The following is an 18594-nucleotide window of genomic DNA, read 5'->3' as shown; positions in this document are numbered from 1 at the left end:
GCCGCAGCGCCAGAATCTTGGTCGCTACATCTATGTGCAGTATGCATCTTGTTAGTTCATTGCATTTACTAAGTTATTTCCTTCAACATAAACTCAACTTTATATTAACTACATCTTCATTTTCCAAACTAGCCAGCTTGTTTGACTTTTTCTGCATCATGTACTTGTATTCCGTTTGTATTTTTCCCCTTTCGGCAATAATCCCGATCGCAATTGGCAGTATGTTTAAATAAAGAAAGCTTCAATTTCTTCCGTAAAACGAAGCATCGAATGCGATAGGAAATTATACACAGCTATACCAAGTAAGGACAGCAGTTTTATCGGTTATATAACTTTGTAAACATTCGCTTAAAACTGAATTAACAAGCAATTCACAAACGCATCTCACTGGATGACCGCGCACACTCGCTGTCAAAATGCTGGAGTGAGGAAGCGCGAAAGCAGCAGTGCGCGAATTGACCTTTGCGCTGCATCTCGCTTCAACGGGAAGTAAGCGGCGCGGACACTGCGGACAAGAAGCTATCAGCGCTTCGCGCACTGTGTTCTTATCGCAGATCGCTTTCAAGACAGAGCCCGCGCTGACGCACCGTACGCTACCGCCGTCGCCGACGTAGAGCTAGCACCTCCCTTCTCCCTCCCCTCCACCCGGAGCCTTGCCCGCGATAGAGGAAGACGGCGCGCTACCTCGGCGCTTTCCTCCCGTGTGTGCGAGAGATTAAGTCACCATGGTCAGCTCACCCTCGCATGCTTTCACTCGCACATACAGCATGCGGCGACGACCTTATCGCCATTACTTTATACAGGACATCACGGCGACGGCGACGGCGGAAATGCGCCTGCAGTGTCCATATAATTGCTACCGCAATAATACGCGTAAATACCAATATGCGTTACAAGTTCGATGCCTGAACGGCTGTGACGGCTACTTAGTAAAGTCATGTGACGTGATAAATTACTTTCGATCACATGTGTTTCTCTTCGAAGGCGTTCTCTGACGAAAAAACAGCGTCCACGCCCACTATTCCATATTCACAACGTATACAGTACTACCATGTTAGCGATTATTGCGATAACGAAAATAAAATGCCTATCTTTGGCTACATGAACATTATCCGAAAAAAAGTTCACGGGAGGTGCTACCAGATCGCAACAGTACGTCTACGTCTGCACAGGAGCAAAAGCTTGAGCACGAAATACTTGAAAACAAAACATTTCTTCAACCGCGTGCAGCAGCACAAACTAAAAAAAGCACCAGCAGAACGATGTTGCTACAACAGCAGCTTCGACACGCCCCGCATCACGCTGTGGCGCGTCAGAAAACAGACGCTATGACCTAATGCATCAAACGAGAGAAATGCGCCGAGCAGACCACAAAGCTTGCACTTTTCTATTAATTTTCGAAACAAACATGCAGCACGGCATATAGTGCCGGCAGTACAGTTGGACTTTCTGAACTGGCACTTTACTCTGCTGCTTTCACACGGTTTGTACACCAACGTAACTGGTGCAGAAAATGCGATCAAATCGCAGACACCTACAGGCTGCGCGCTTTCTAGCGCTCAATACGAAGCTCAATACGAAGCACGTCAGGCCAGGAGCAGCGAGGAGTGAGCGTGCATGCACTAGCGCGCGTACCTTGTAGGTGCTAACCGCTATTCATCTCGAGGGGCGGCATGTATAACGCATTATACGTGTGCTCTTGGCTTAAGTTTGTCGTAGTTCACGGCTAGTTGAGTGTTCCAGACTAATCGAAATTAACGAGTGCCGACGGCTAGGATACTGCGATAAGCAGTATGGCCAAAGTTTCATTCCTATGTGGGCGGGCGCGGAAAGGCATGAGCAGATGGCAGTCGGCTCATGCTCCTTGATTGATGTAAGCTGTTGGCCAATAGTAGCCATGAAGGGGAATCTGCTATATGACGAAAGGTGAAGAGAAGGTTTCTAATGAAACGAGAGTGTTAGAGAAAAAGGCGGCTTTGCGTCCGCTTGTGAGCCCCCCGCGCGGCGCACGAGTACAAGATTTGGCTGAGATGTTCCCAGGAACGCATACGTAATCCGCAGAATGTTTTTTCGCCAAGCTCGAGGGCTGGTTCAGGACCCATTTAAAGCCAGGAGAAGGAAGCTTTGGCAAATGCATCTACTAACGCTCCCACGCTAGCTGAAGAGCCTTGCTTGCGACCCAAGAAGACTTACATATAGCCCAAGAAGACACTATAGCGCAAGAGTTCTCTCTCGTAATAACTGCAAGAAACTCAGACGGTGTTTCACAACAGGCCAAGTGCAACGGAATTTTGGACGGCGTAAAAGTGAAGTCTAAGATAGTGCATACATATTACACGAGTAGAAGCGTCACGATAAGCTAGCGAAAATAGCCCTTTTAGAGCGCAGCTCTTCGGCGCCCGTTCTCGCGGTGAGCATCGGCGTCGTGCCTCGTAACCGAGCGAAAGATAAAAGCGTAAGCAGAGCGCAGCGGGCGATGAAAGAGGGCGAGAGCAAAAATAGCGCGAGGAAGACAGCGTAGGAGGAGGCTGCAGCGGAACCATGAGGCGCAAAGCGGAGGAGGAGGCTCCGGCGAAAGCATGAGAATAAAAGCGTAGTGCCGCGCAAGACGGACTATGATGACGATGGCAACGAGATGGCGCCAGAGAAGCGCGCGTCGTTAGGCTGCCTCGATGCGCTCGCTCGCCTCCGCTCCGTTCGCGGTGGCACGCGCATCGAGGCAATTTACGCGTCGTCTGTTCACCAAAGCGCTGCATGAGCGGACGTCTGCTGCGGCGGCTGCTGTGAATTTCGCCTACGCGTCATCCACGCGCTGTGTCTAGCGATCTCCCGATTAGTCGGGCAGTCGTGCCACACTTCGCTCCGTTTGGAACGTGCCGCACGTTCCTTGCGATCTTGTGGTCACACTTGTGACTTTGTTATCATCACATAACGTACCCTGCTACATTTCTTGGGCGTTTTTGTGCAATTGCAAAGTGGCTCGAAAAAAGTCCTACGTGCTTCCTAAGCTCCCTATAAGATAGTCCTTGAAAGCAGGCTTCGTCGCAGTAAGAGGCTTTATGGGGAGAAGCCCACTTCAGTGCTATCTTTTGCTTTAGAAGTGACAGCTTGGTTACTGAAAATGTGTGGACAAGCGCACGTGACCCGCAACTCTACGACGGAAACGGTGAGCGTCGTCAAGGTTAAATAACTGGTAAACGAGAAAACGCGCGCTAGCTAGGTTCTAACCCACGTCGACTCTATTCCGAGACGAAAGCGCAACCGCCAGTGTCACCAGGCAATCGGACAGTTGCCTAGTACAGTAACAGCGGTGTGACAGGTTACGGGAATGGCTAAAAGGGGTCGACGAAAAGTGTTGACAGCTCTTTCTAAGTACAACCAACCTGCCCACTATGTCATACTTTTGAGGCACCTCGGCATTGACACCATCTCATGTCTTGATAAACCACATCCGGTCGTTTCACAGCGCTCTCGCTGCACTACAGTGGTAGCAGTATACTAAACTAGTGGGTGCATTAGTGATAGTCTGGTTTCGTCATCGCCATCGGGGCCCCCTCATGATCGCACTAAAGCTTGGAGCGCTCTAAAAAGAGCTACCGAAAATGCCATTAAACACACTACAAAGGAAGGCTACGCTATGCAATGAATTGCGAAAGTAATGCTGGAGATATCTAGTTCTAAGCACATAATTAGGTGCATAAAGCTCTGTTGAGAGCGCTGCGCGATCGACCATCCCAACACTTAAAGTGCACAGTCTAAACAAACAAACAAGCAAACAAACAATGACATCAATAATAATAATAATAATAATAATAATAATATTTATTATTATTATTATTATTATTATTATTATTATTATTATTACTATTATTATTATTATTATTATTATTATTATTATTATTATTATTATTATTTGTACTTAGGAAGGGTGTAACCAGGTATCAAGTACCGCAAAAAGCAGAACTGCCCACACAAGCTGGGGTAAAGGGAAACCGAAAGAGATGGAGTGACGACTGCACCTGTTCGTTGCATTTTGTGAGGGAGTGTTCTGCTGACAGTCACGGAAGCCGCCTCCACACCGCAACAGCACGCGGTAGCCACGAGGAACCGTGCCCCTCCTCCTTTGGCGTGAGATGGGGCCGTTTGTGCGGTGCGAGACGTCGGCACAGCTGGCGGATGGCGGCCACTCTAGGCGCAAGAGGCTGTCGGGACGCGAATTGTAACAGGGCGTAAGTCTTGACATGTGTGTCGCGACGCGCGGAAACACCACAAAGACGAAAGCCTGTTAAAAATGGCAAAGTTATATTTACAAAATCCACTCGAGTACCAAATTTACAACCCCATAACATGGTAGCAAATAAAGACATCATAATCCTGTAAAGTGCACCTAAGACATCAAAGGCGCACAAAACTGATGAATTATACGTTGCTCTCAATTATACCACTGGTTCGCGAGTAGGAATTTTGAAAATCATATTTGTCAGCTTTTGATGACCTAACAGCTGCAGTTTACGTAACTGCAATACCTATTTTCGTGCATGAGGTTTCGAAGTTGAAAACATTGTGCTTCAATTTTTTTTTTTACTTAGCAATTATCTGGAACGCTCGTAATAAATATCAAGTTGTCAATCGGCTTTGTGTTTCTAAGTCTTATGTTTATCGCTCAAATGCAAGCACTTTAATTAAAATTGGTTTAAACGATTGCGTCATGAGGGAATTTCTGCATTTTGCGTGTGTTTGAATGAGAAAATCGGCGTCGGCCCCGGGGGAAAGCATTCTCCTAAAAGGAATACCGAGAACAATGCCAGTGTGGAATTTTTTCAGGAAATAGCTATGAACGCGATGAAAGTGCGCATCTCCTCAGTCTTACTCCTGCTGTAACATCTCTTCCTCTTGACTTCCCTGCCTTATCAAAGCTGAAGGGTTTCTAGCGGTCTGTGATGGTTAAGAAAGCTGTGTGCTTATTTGTAATAAGCACACAGGGACATTCGGCAAATCGCGCCGACGCGCCGGGGCACCCTGGGGCGACGATGATTGGATGAAATGGCACTTTTGCACGCCCCAGTGCGATTTGCCAAATTCGCCATTAAAGGGACACTAAACGAAAATATTCAGTCGAGTTGGACATCATCGTTCCGTTTGTGCCAAAACAGCACAATGTCGAGCAGAAAATTGCCGCCAAAGGTCCTGCTGCTGCTCGTCAAATTGATCCAACTGCATCAAGATGGACGACTTAATCTCCCCGTGACCTCCATTTGTGCCCCTGTGAGTGATTTCTTTTAAAGTTTTTTCTTCTGCTTCTTTTTTTTCCCCAGCCTTTTGGTGTTGCTAATTTGGATTAATTCTGAACATTCAAATAGCTTGAATCATTCCGAAACTCTTCACAGCACACGCTCATTCCTCGCTGCTCGGCTTGGAAGACTTCACTTCTTATTGAGATACTGATAGCGCTTCAAAATGTGCAAGTGGTTCTGACTACTATATGTGGGTCAAGCTGGTGCAGAACAAAGCAGGTCCACACCACGTAGCACGGCCACATGAGAGCACACAATCGTGCACATAGAAAATGCTGCACATAGGCACTACAAAAGCATATAGCTGCGTCTTCTATGTAGCGTGGAAGACACAGCTTAACCATGTGTTTTGCAGCAAAGTATTTCTGAAATAGTCTATTTTAACTTCAAATGCATTCCTCGACTTCGATCAAAAGTGGCTCAGGGTCCCTCTATTATAGTTGCCTTTTAGCCCTCTAAACACTAGCCTGACCGGCAACATTTAAGACAGCTATGGTCTATAGTAAGACTTGTTGCAAGTTCGGTTTATTAGCGAAATCTTAGTCACAGAAACCACTAGGAGTTTACACGAATTTTTCCTAACACATTGGTTAGGAAAACAGTTAAAGAAACAGAGCAGGGTCTGTGGAAAGTAGAATGCAGACAAAGACAGCATTAGGAACATGTGCAGAACTTTCAAGCAGGAAATTTCCCAAGAAAATATCTACGATAATTCTAGAGGAAGGTCTTTGTTGTTTGAAGCCAGGACGGGAGCACTTCTGACATGTTAGACGCATAACATGGTGCGTGTGGAGAGGAAGAGGAAATGGCTGAACACCCGATACTTTTCTATAAAGGGCTTCACCCTACATTTCAAAGGAACAGGCTGATTTTTTCAAAGCATTGGGGTTTAGGCACAGTGGAGGCAAAGTAGACTTTAAGCTGGTAGAAATAAGCAAACGGAGTTTATCTAATTGGTGGCTAAAATCAAGACAAGAGTGAAATTTAGCCCTCAACTCAGTACAAAATATATTACTAGTCATGGTTAGGTGGCGTGTGCCGCCTCCCGATTTAAAGGGTTCAGCCATATCCATCCATCCACTCCACTGTAACTTTGCAGTGCAAGGCATTGAAGAATCCGGAAGCACCATGAAGGGGATCACTTGCTACCTTTGATTGCCAAAAACTCCTCTTCTGATGATCATCAATGAAGAAGTTTTTGCGGCAAAGTATTTCTGAAATAGTCTATTTTAACTTCAAATACGTTTCTGGACTTCGAGTAAAAGTGGCTCAGGGCCCCTCTACTATAGTTGCCTTTTAGCCCCCTAAGCACTAGCCTGACCGGCAACATTTAAGACAGCTATGGTCTATAGTAAGACTTGTTGCAAGTTCGGTCTATTAGCAAAATCTTGGTCACAGAAACCACTAGTGGGAGGCCTAGGCCCAGCCACCATCTCTTACTGGTTTCAATAAAGTTTATTCAGTCAGTCAGAAACCACTAGGAGTTTACACGAAATAAGTGCTTACGCAGAATTGCCCGAAACAGCCACAAGATGTCATTACGCATTTCAAAATACCGAGAAGGAGTTAACACCGAAAATAAAGCAGAGTTGCAAGTGTTTGAATAGATATGGGCATGACTGTGTAGCTAGCGGTACAGCATGTAAGTGGATAAATATATAAGTTTACAAGAGTTCTGTAGAAGTTGCATTCACAAATTATTGGTAAATAAAAGATCAAGTGAGGACATCAATTTGCCCAATCCAGGCACACTAATAGATGCATTTAGAAACTATGACATTCATTCTAATGGCAAAGTTAGAGCTGTAACCACATTTTGTCACACATTCTTATTTTCGCGAAGTTTGGTAAAATCACGCTGCACTTAAACCAGAAACAGGCTAAAGCTGTCACTACTGTATGGTCATGTTTTAAAACAAACAAATCTTACTCAAGTCAGTTGAGTGGTTGAATAATAAATTCAATAAATAGATAGGAAATTTTTTTCTCAGTAAAACAAATTTAAGGACAGGGTTCATTATGAAAGTAATGCGCATGATTTTATTATGACACGACTATCCATGGCAGCGCGGTAAAACCGGTCGGGAAATGCACCAAGGGTTCTGCCCTGCCAACGCAGCCGGTAGCCAGTTTACTCCAAGCTTGGTATAGTGACCGAGTATCTGCAAATGTGCAAGGTCTGCATGAAGCTTGCGCCGAAAGAGTTGATGGAAGATCAGAAAGAACTTCAAGTTTTACGTTGTCAAGTATTGTTGGATCTGATTCAAAATGAGCCGGACTTTCTCAACTGTCGTAACCAAAGACGAATCCTGGATGTTTGAGTACAACCCAGAATCGAAAAGGCAGAGGAGTGAGTGGCACACAAAATCATCCCTCCACCCCAAGGAAGCACGAATGAGCAAGTCTCACATCAAAACGATGCTCATTGTCTTCTTTGACACCGGAAGAACCGTCCATTTTGAGTGTGTACCGCGGGGAGAAACTGTCAACTTGGCCTTTTACCTGGAGATGCTCAAGAGATTGAAACACTGGGACGCGCATGTGAGGGCTGATATCAAAGGCACGGTCAAGCTACACCATGACAATGCCCCCAGCTACACGTCCTCTAACGTCACCAACTTCCTGGCCCGGAGCAAGGGGGTGGTCCCCCATCTCCCTTACAGTCCCGACTTGGCTCCGTGCCACTTCTTTTTTGTTTCCCCGACTGAAGAGAACGCTGAAAGGAAAGCATTGGGAGACTGTGGAAAACATCTAAAAGCATGTTGCAGCGTTCCTGAGAGACATTCCCGTCGAGGACTTTCAGGGTGCCTTTCAGGCGTGGAAAACATGTCTCCGCAAGTGTATTGATGCAGGGGGGGGTATGTTGAAGAATTTTAACCATTTGTACAGGTCCAGTCAATAAATACACTTTTCCCAGAAACTGTGCGTTACTTTCATAATGGACCCTGTATTACCCGTCACATGCAGCACAGTTCCAGTATACAGAACTGGCATCCAGTGCTCATGTATATAAATAAGAGCCTCAAGTAAAGGTTTGCAGACCAGTAAGATTATGCCTACTTTCAATAAATTCACGAGATGTTGTGGAGAGCTCTACTAAAGCGCTTGCATTGGAGCTTTCCTGCAAAAGAATTTAAAACAAAGAAGCCAAAAATGAAATTACAGTGCAGCTTACTCACATACAAGCACAAATATTTCAAAGAGCAGTAATCTATTAGTTATGTATAAGAAGGAAAGGAAGTGGTTATCAATAAAGTGCTAAATTAAGAATGGTGTATTAACCTGCATATCAGCAACTGATCTGTCAGGGTTAAAATTGTGTTAGGTTAAATACAATGCAGAAAAAAAAAATTCTTAGATGTGGCAGTAGTTCAAAAATATGGCTGTTCGTTTACTAAAGTATAATACATATAATACACTTTCATGTACCTGCCATGTGGTTGAACAAACTCAAACTCAAAACCTTCGGAAACTTCGGCACAAGAAGTCGAGTACGAAAAGATCACACTACAAAGCAGCTGTGTCGTGTGGTCTTGTTTCTGGCCTAGTCCACTTTTCTAAACATTCCTTCCAAGCAGAGTACCATTACAGGCAACAACAGAAAAGACCTCACTGCTGTATGTTTGTTTCATTGGTTTCTTCCTCACTGAACGATGCACTAACCCCTTGGTTCCACTGTTTTAACAGATATTTCACACCAACAGAGACAGTTATGTTGTCTGAACAAACAAAAATGGCATAGAAGGCGCATGGCGATACACACTGCAAGACTTCCATTTTCATTCACGGCAACTCAAATTCTTACTTCACTCAGATATTATATGTCAAATTTTTTTTTGTACCAATGTGTAGTTAAAGAAGTTAAAAGCTATATATCAAATTGCAAAGGGAAATAAAAGAATTATTTCCTGAAGATTAAGCTGCACTACTACAGTAAATATGGTGGACAGAGTACATAACCTGAAGCAGTTATTGTTTTTGTGCTCTGCCTAAACATCTTTGCCATCCTTGCCAACCTAACTGTATTATGAAAATATATTTTTGTTTGTGTGCTCAATCTACATCTGTCACCAACTAGTAAAATGATTGATAATAACAAGGAAGGATCTATAACAGAGGTGGATACAGGCATACTGGAGACACCGGAAAACACTGGAAAGTCTACACAGACCATATGCAACATGTTACTGACTTCACTTATTCATGAAAACTGAGTGATAAGGCAATTCTGGGCAAAAAAATAAAGAAGCTTGAAAATGTAGAGCACCATTTCTTGCTGTGATAACTCGATTTTCATTTAAGCTCTTCCCCTTGCCATCTTGTGCATTTCCAATTTCATCAGCCTCGGCAAATTTTCGAGCCTGTGCGTTTGTGACCTGGCATTAAATGGTTATCTCTTACTATGTGCATAGATTCCCTTTCCCGAAACGCTCATTGAATAACAGCTGTCGGTTGTGATTCAGTGAATCTGCTATGGTCTCAATAAAGTGACTAGCAATATTAAAATAAATTGGGGATGAAAGCACATACAAATTTTAGGAACACTTCTATGCAGCAGAGGCACACAAATTATTTTCCAAAGTGAAGAAATTGTTTTTATTACATGCAGACTTCAGTCAAAAGAATCTTAGGGCTTCGTACTTGTGGCTGCAAGCTGCTGACTACATTAAAAGAGGTCAAGATAGAAATAAATACTCTTTGCACACTAGAAAACGATGGCTCACACAGTTCTTTCGTGAAACAGACGTGCAACGCTCAAGTCACTAACCAAAAACAGCCTGCAAAACACATGCAGCTCTCACTGTAAAGCAAGACGACTAAGTGCGACAGCACTTTATAAACAGCGTTCCGTTGACCTCGTGTGTAGTCGAGACAATCGAGCAAATGACATGTTTTCGGGACATATCATTTGCCTTATTCACAGGACTCTGGCAAGTTAATGAGGGCAACGCAAAAATACGCGAATAAATCTCGCAAACAAGAGTTATGGAACGTTCGTTAGCTTTGTACAACGAGATAACAGCAGCAAACGACGCAGCACTGGCCCACAGACGATACACTGGGAAGATACGAAGACGAAGCAGCGGCCCTACACAGACGTGGCTCGCGCTCTTCCAAGAAACGTCACTTAAAAAATCCTAACACATGTCAATGCAGATGACAGGCACGCACCATGACGAGCATCAGCAAAATAAACAGCGGCGCAAATACTTCCGAGTACACGAGGCTACTCTTTTGTCCTTCGGCCTTGAGGCACAAGAGTAACTTAAACAGAAACATCAGCAGCAGTTGCATAAAGCTCCAAACGGCGCGAAAGGCGCCAGCCTTGTACACGCCTTCGATGTACTGTCGTATGAACACGATAACGCAAAAATAAGCATTCAAACCATCGCAGATGAACAGCGACACAAACACCGTCCACCAGGACACGTCGAACGCCTTGTCCAGCTTGAGGACGACCATTACAGAGAAGAGAGTGATGGAAACGAGGTGCACGAACATTTCGAACACCGTCATGCCCAACCATCGGGCCAACTCCTTTAGCTTGAACATGGTTGCGACGCACTGTCAACTGCAACGTTGCTCGAAGGTCATTTAGCATCGCGGGTCCGGAATTGCCTTGTGTCGCTCCATAGCAGCGAAGTACGTCGCTCGAGCGTTTCGCCGCCGTCACCGTGACGTTAAAAATGGTAAAATCCTGGCGCAAAGCATACCAGAGCTCGGCACTTCTCGTTCGCCCTGTCCCCGTCTGCGATTTGTTTATCTTGTTGAAGCGCCTTCGATTTTGGATTTGGATGGAGCCGAAAATTACGAGCCAAACCGATCCAGAAGTCTTTGAGACATGTCAAAGAAAAATAAATAAATAAGAATTGGTGGATCCAGAAAGTCACGAATGAGCATACAAATGGCGTAAAGCAGTTATTGGCATAACTTTCGCATACTAGCTAGCAAACAAGCCGGTTTAGAGACCCACCCCCATGCCCGCACCGTTGCAGAGGTTGCAAACGGCGAGGTGGCGTCACCGGCCGTCACTATCATCCCAGCAATCGCCAGAGGGCGAAAAATCAACCGCGGCGCGTTCCAGCATGAAGCGCGTAAGTGGAGCTACTATAGTTTGATCATATACTTTCTTTTTTGTTTTTTCTGCTAGGGGCGCTAAAGGCAGCTAAATATTTTTGTCTTAATTGTACATATAATAACCGACAGACATAGTTACCATGTCATTTTTCACAATATATGTAGAATATTGTTTTTATTAGAGATCTGTCATTGAAGTTTGGGTTTCATTACCTGAATAAAGGTTTTGAGACCTCACTGACGTCTGATATGCAGCAGCCACGGAGGCAGCAGCCCACTGGTATCGATTGCAGTACGTGCCGTTTATCGATTCAAATTGTACGGCGGTAACGTTTTCTTTGAGCAGCGTCACGCAGTTTCGCTTTAATTAGATAACAATAATAACTTCATCAGTTTATGCGTCTAAGATTCAATAGCCGCCACCAAGCGAACGTGTTTAAAGACGGTTAATTTAATCAGCTGCGGCGTTTCACTGGAGTTTTATAACGGCTGCATGCACGACTTCCGTCGTTAGTGATCCGCAGTGTCTGGCCGCGTAATGACGTGTTGCTTAAAAAAAAAAAAATGTGCTACCTGGCGTGAAAATTCGCCGCTGAAACCTAGCACAGTTCGTTTGGAAACTACCCACTAAAATGGTTTAACCATGCAGCCTCTGGTTGTGTACAACAAGCCCAGCTTTCTGCCTTAAATGCTTTGGAAAAGCTGCGCCGTAAGTACCATAACATGTGATTAGCATTGTTAATGACATACTCTATAATAATGGTCCAATTTAAATTATTTGTAATGTGTACAGCATGATGGAATCTAAGGGATGGTAAGTGCTAGGATTAGAATTAGATATGAATATGCGCATTAGTTTACATTTGTCAATTATAAATGATTCATGTAGTTTGTAGAAATCAATAACTACGCTAGCCCTGCACCTTAAGAGATGACTAGAAAAGGCAAGTTCACACAACCGGCCTACTCCACACTTCTTAAGAAGACATGCAAATCTCTAAAAAGCAATTTTTAATTCTCTTCAAACAGCAAACTTGTCTTCGTCAAAGCACTCATAAATGTGTTTGCTGGTTGAAATGTTGGCTCCAGGCTGAAGCTTCCCTTGTACATCTCGTTTACTCAATTGAACTGCATCTCCTTGCTTGCAACCTTACTGCCTCGTTTAAATACACAAATCGAGATTTCTTTTTTTTTTCAACATGAAACCATAAATTACATTTTCCAAGGATCCATGAACATTAATTGGGCTTGTTTATACATTTATGTAGTGTCCTTGCTTATTCAAACAATATTTGCATATCCTGTAAGAAACGCCTCCATGACGTTCCTTGCTTGCCTACGAGTACTCCACGTGTGTCAAAGCCCTTAAGACCAAAACTGAACACTAAAAGAGCAGCAGAAATATCAAAATCAAACGACATGTGTTGAAAATTTTAGCATACCGTTTTTTTTTCTTTTCGTTATTTTTCTACACTACGTGCCTCGATCGCTGATGTATTATGAAAAGAATGGGACATTGCAGCGCGAGCTTGCTGACACTTCATCATTGCCGAGCACTTTTTATGTTACAATAATCGAACGTAGACTATAGTTCGAAACACGCCAAGCAGACCTGTATGCAACTACAGTACAAAAATATCCCAGCAAAAATATAGTTTGAAGTTTCGTTCTCCCTGCTTCATCGGCACGCCGAACACGATCAGAAAACTTCGCTCGATTTCAGCTTTCAAGCCCATTAAATAGATCTTACTTGCTTGAAGTGTTGTTTTTTTCCCCCAGTTGAGGCCTCTCTGTGATTTAGAGACATAATAAAGATATAGTCATGTTAGAGTATCGTAGACACTAATACCGCCCCGTAAGCGGTAACAAAACGCCCAAAGCCAGCGAGCGAGCAGCGTGACGAATCCTACCAGCCCCTACCGCAAGGGCCATACCGTAGAGTTTCCTACAATTTTAGCAAGAAACTCTATGATACCAGTAATAGAGTTTCTCTTATGTACAGGGTTGTTCTACTAACTCTACGTTCTTATGAAACCAGCAATATTGTTCACTATACGCAATGATGATGATAGCTCCCAGCGTAACGGGCCTAGTATAGGTAAGCGACCTACAACACTATCATCACGGGCGGCGGGTGTGGTTGTCAGGCTCTCGAATAGCTGCCGCCTGTAATGCATGCAAACATACGCTGAGCGAGGTAAAGTTAATAGCCTTCAAGAATGCGCACACGCATAATGAAGGTTTCGGAAGCCACGCCAGGTAGTGCCCAGAGTTTCCGCCAGCCACACTTGCGCTCGCGACCAACATTAATTAAAGTTCCAGTGACTGTAACATTAATGGAGAGAAAGGGAAAGGGTTTGGCAGTTGGTATTGCGGCAGGCATAAAGTAAAAAAGACAATGATGATAGTATGGATGAATGGATGAATGTTATGAGCGTAACTTAATTTTGCCTCTCAATCACATACTTTAGTTTACAACGCCACCGCTACGCTTATTTCCGTTGCACTGTGGAAAGTGAAGGTGTCCTACTAATTTCATATAGGTGTGCTGTGGTGGCGTGTTGTCTGCTGTGCAGCTGCGTTACAACTGTAAGCATGGCAGCGGTCTTATTTCGACTCGTCCCGAGGGATTTCAAGCTCATTCCTCGCGAAGTCCGGCATCACGTGTCCAAATGGGTAACCGACTGCATTACTTTGTTGCCATTTAAACTTTGTCTCACTGCAGTACGCATATAAAACTAGAACTCGTGCGCTAACGTAAACTCGATTGGCAAGGTACCGTACGTACCATCTGCTGATTTTTTCAAGGTATCCTTTCGCGGTACGATAATCACGCCACCGCAGACTTGCTTTTATCGGGAAAAGCAGCTACGGGCGATTCAACGGCCTCTTTTGAAGCGATTGTAACTTTTGAAACTGACAAGCTCGCACTAAGTAACGTGATTACCGGATTTTCGGATGAATTACGGGCGATAGCCACCGTAGGCGCGACCACTGCCGAGCGTTCTTAGCACACGTTTGTCACGACTGTTTGATCTCTCAGCATGGGCTGTGAACAGTTGTAGATGCGAAAATGAACAACACATTGTATCGGTGGTCAGTCATTTACGAATACGAGATGATGTGCGTCGAATAACACGTGTTGATCGACGTGCACTTAGCGGTAAGACTCACTTTTTGCCTTCGTATATGCGAAGGTTTATGCAAAAATCGTTGACGCTTCCCGGATTCTTTTTTTTTCGGGAATTATTCGGTACAACCATTATTGTGCGTACTACCTGCTAAAGCTTTCGTCCGTTTACGGCATGGTTCAATACCTAGGCGTTAATTTCTTATCCCATGTACGTGCGTCGTACTTCCGCGGCATTTCTGAAACCGGATTCGTCCAAACACTAGTTATCTGCAGCATGTGGCATTTGCAAGGCGAAGACGACGTAACTAAATTTATGTCAAAAAGCATGGATCGAGAAGGCATGTCATAATAAAATAATGTGCAAGGTAACATCGCAAACCTTGTGTGCAACACGCTCAGATGTCAGTTAATATGCCACGCGTGTGCTGCCCTTACCTCTCTGCTGTCGTACTCATGCCTATAAACTTGAAGCAACTCTCATTGCTACAAATAACCAATGCAGCGAGGATGCTAGGCTAGAACACTTTACAAGGCTGGTTGTTGTGATGATAGGTTGTTCACTTAGCAGAGGGATCTTGCATCATTCTTTCTCTTCTGACCGTGCTTTCAAGAGAAAGCATGTGATGTGCCAATCTTCTTCCATGCCCTCTATTTCTCTTCTAATTCAACAAATAATGCTTGCTGCCTATCATTCAGTTTTGGCCGAAAACATTGGGCGAACAACTCTATAAGGAAAACTAAAACTCGGCAAGAGAAATTTCATTTATTTGTTGCCCGCTGGCGACACTCGTCCATAGAAAGTTAATGTATTTGCACCACTGCCACATAACAACGGCACTCACCTAGGGCCCAACTTGCAGCATTCGAGACGAAGCCTGCATGTCCCGCGCACTGCAAGCTGTGTTCCTCGTCGTCCAGTGGCATCACAGGTGCGAAGCCGTCTGCCTGCATTGCGTCCCCTGCACACCAGCCCATGGCTTCAGGAGGTCGTGGCATTCAAGCTCTCAGACATTGGCGAGGGTATCAGCGAAGTGACAATCAAGGAATGGTGGGCCTCGTCAATTCACTGTACCCCGTGTTGTTCTGGTCATTTGGTCTAGCATGTGTCCGGTTTCACTTTGTAGTCATCAAGTGCAAACGAAATGTAGGAGGCACTAAAATGGCACTTTCTCGCGGCCAGTGCATGACACATCAAATGTGCACTCTGTACTTAGTTGTGTGACCACTGTAGAGCACCTCTTGGTTGTACTATGCACTGAGAAATTATGGGAAACATTTTTGTTTCATGGCAGTTTCCTGTTGTATTTAGAGGTGTAGAATCAAATTTTGCTATAATGAAATCGCATCTGACCAAAAAAATGTTATGTCCAATATTCATTATAAGCATATATTCATTACATGTTTACATCGACCAAAGAGCACATTAAATTTACTCTATTATATCCAATAATTCATTATATTCACTTTGGACTCTAGTATTAAAGCAGGCTTGCCAAATTTTCTTCCTACAAATTTAGCTGTGCATTCCTTTCCTTCCCCGACGTATCTGTCTTTCTTATAAAGTTCTCATCTTCATTTCTTGCTCTGGAATTGTGATATTCCAGCTATAAAAGCACTTGATATGCACTTTAGTTGTCCTTAACAGAGGTAGTGAGATGCTTGTCATTACCTTTGTCTGCACCTTCAGGTTCATTGGGCAAATTAACAGATGACAAATGGAGATGCAACATGCACAGAAACCACTGGATCTCCCCAAGGCACAATCCACCTATATAATTTACCTGTGCTTATTTGGTACAGTCCATCAGCATTTGACTAAAGCAGATGCTGGTATTGCTCATCTTGAAGCTAAGCACGGCAGCTTCTGGTCTGTTCAGGTATGTCAAGCTCGGTGACACGGTGAACCAGTTCGACAGCATCTGTGAAGTGCAGAGTGACAAGGCATCGGTTACCATAACGAGCCGCTATGACGGCCGAATCAAGAAGCTGTACCACGAAGTCGACGACATCTGCAAGGTCGGGTCCCCGCTTGTCGACATCGAGGTTGACGATGACTCACTCAGTGAGTTGCCTTTTTATTTTCTCTTAGGCCCTTGCATGGAAATGGCCTAGCATATCTCACATGTGACAAGAGCCTTACAGACTGTTTCCCCTAAGGAACACAAATTGAATCAAGAGAAAAAGGCTATATGTTATAACGTGGACTCTTGTCTCACGTAGCCAACCGGAACTACTTCTGGTTAACCTCCCTGCCTTTCTATGCATCCTTTCCTCCTGAAAAACTTACTCTTGGAAAAGTGTAGCTCTTACTCTGTTGTTTGCAGCGAACCGGGAAAGAAGGAACTGAAGTGTTCAGGAAATGTTTGAAAAAGTGCAAGTGCAGTTGAGGATACTGCAGAAAGTCAAACGAAGTTAAAGGTATCAACTTAATTGGAAGAGCATGACCAACTCTCTTGTTCCATGTGGCGTTACATGCAAGTAGCATGCACATTCATGAAAAGTTGTGTTGATATTGTGCAACATCTTTAGAAAATCTTTTAGAATACATAAGACGTGAAGAAATTACAAGAAGGAACTGTGAAGCATTTTTCTTCTCACAGTGTAATAAAAACGTCCTTGTACACACCTCAGACGTATATTTAGTGAAATGTAGTGTACAGTTTGCAGAAATGTTTAGCTCTGTCTCGTTTATTCTGTGTAGTGTGTCCATCGGGCTCATTTCGCACTTAGAATTCATTAACTTCAGAATCAAACAACTCCCTATAACAGACCTGGTTCCACTCCTATATACAACTTCTTTGACAGACCAGTTTTCCCATGTTAACTGCAGGCAAGGTGTGCTAATCTTGAGATTAATTGAAAATGTGAACAAACATGGCAGTTTTTTACAATTTGAACAGGTTCCTCAGATGATGATGAAGTCCAGGACCAGGACATTAAGTCTCAGCGCAGTAATGAACAGTCTTCGGAGCCCCTGGCCAGCGAACCTGGTGGCGGACTAGGGGACAAGGTGCTCACAACACCTGCAGTCCGTCGGATAGCCATGGAAAACAATGTGAGCACAGTGTTTATTTTATACATTTTCAAACATTTGACAGAGCCCTCTAAGCATGAAAAAGTGTCTTCTACTGTTGCTTGTACACTACTCTTTATCGAATGTCTCCTCCAAAAAAATTAATGTGCTACATAGCGAAGCGATAGCAAAGTTGCAACATATTGAATTATGATCGAGTGTTGTGTTGCTCTTACTGTTCTCTATCCTACTTTTAATGCACACCTTTATCCAACATAGACTCTGAAAACTCTTACAAAATAATTTTTTTTTCTTTTTGCTGTCTCAACTTTTTCTTCAATTTTGGTAATATGAATTTCCTTCAGTCAATGGTGCACCTTCTTGTTTTAGGCACTTCTTATGTAAAACAAATAACCATAAGATGTATACAGCCCCCAAATATCTCTTGCAATTCACAGCGCTGCGATGTTTTCACTGTATCATCACAACCACATTCTTTACGAGCTCTGCATCTTAAATTCAAAATCTTGTGTAGTATTAGATCATGACTGCAAGGATGGTACTTAACGCCGTCTTCCTGAAGTAAAACACTCACAAGTTGTGCTTGTCCCTGGTCTCAGACACACGTCCTGCATGCTATTCACAGCTTAAAAAAACAGTAATAATGTGCTCACAGATACGCCTCTCCGATGTCACGGGCACTGGTAAGGATGGACGTATCATGAAGGAAGATGTCCTGCGCTACATCGAGCTCAAGCAGGCCCCAAGTGAGTCTCCTACATTTCTTTGATGGGACCTTGTATTTGCATGCTGTTCAAGGGATCCTGTGACACCTTTCATGAAAGGTGTGGAATGTGTCTTGTACATAGGGCATTTCCTCACAAGTACTTTCAAAAAATGTTTTTAAATGTGCCATTTATTGGCAATTAAATGCCACCACAGCCACGGCATTGCAGCTTTCTTCATATTTTTATTGTTTGTGCTATGCTGTAAGTTTTCTGCCATAACCACATCAGCAATGCCTACCATTATCCACCCACCATCATACTGAGGCTTTGCATTGGCATAAAGATGAG

At 43.8% G+C, this 18594-nt stretch overlaps 1 protein-coding gene and 1 long non-coding RNA gene across 2 annotated transcripts in view; one reads left to right on the top strand and one right to left on the bottom strand.

Annotated features, from left to right (window-relative positions):
* The window catches only part of LOC135911116 (uncharacterized), a 36695-nt gene extending 21228 nt beyond the window's left edge, over positions 1 to 15467 (bottom strand). Inside the window, exons 1-2 of the long non-coding RNA XR_010567217.1 lie at positions 15348 to 15467; positions 4020 to 4202 (exon numbers count right to left, since the gene is read on the bottom strand). This is a non-coding gene — a long non-coding RNA (uncharacterized lncRNA). The remainder of the gene's footprint in view (positions 1 to 4019; positions 4203 to 15347) is intronic.
* Dbct (Dihydrolipoamide branched chain transacylase E2) overlaps positions 13902 to 18594 on the top strand; it is a 30424-nt gene continuing 25731 nt past the window's right edge. The window contains exons 1-5 of the mRNA XM_065443229.1: positions 13902 to 14048; positions 15366 to 15553; positions 16383 to 16567; positions 17406 to 17560; positions 18195 to 18285. Of these exons, the coding sequence (XP_065299301.1) occupies positions 13968 to 14048; positions 15366 to 15553; positions 16383 to 16567; positions 17406 to 17560; positions 18195 to 18285 (700 nt within the window). The 5' untranslated portion in view covers positions 13902 to 13967. The remainder of the gene's footprint in view (positions 14049 to 15365; positions 15554 to 16382; positions 16568 to 17405; positions 17561 to 18194; positions 18286 to 18594) is intronic.

This window comes from Dermacentor albipictus, chromosome 9 (assembly GCF_038994185.2).
Source record: "Dermacentor albipictus isolate Rhodes 1998 colony chromosome 9, USDA_Dalb.pri_finalv2, whole genome shotgun sequence".
Classification (NCBI taxonomy): domain Eukaryota; kingdom Metazoa; phylum Arthropoda; class Arachnida; order Ixodida; family Ixodidae; genus Dermacentor; species Dermacentor albipictus.
The sequence above is the reverse complement of the archived record's forward strand: the minus strand, read 5'-3'. Positions and strand labels throughout refer to the sequence as shown.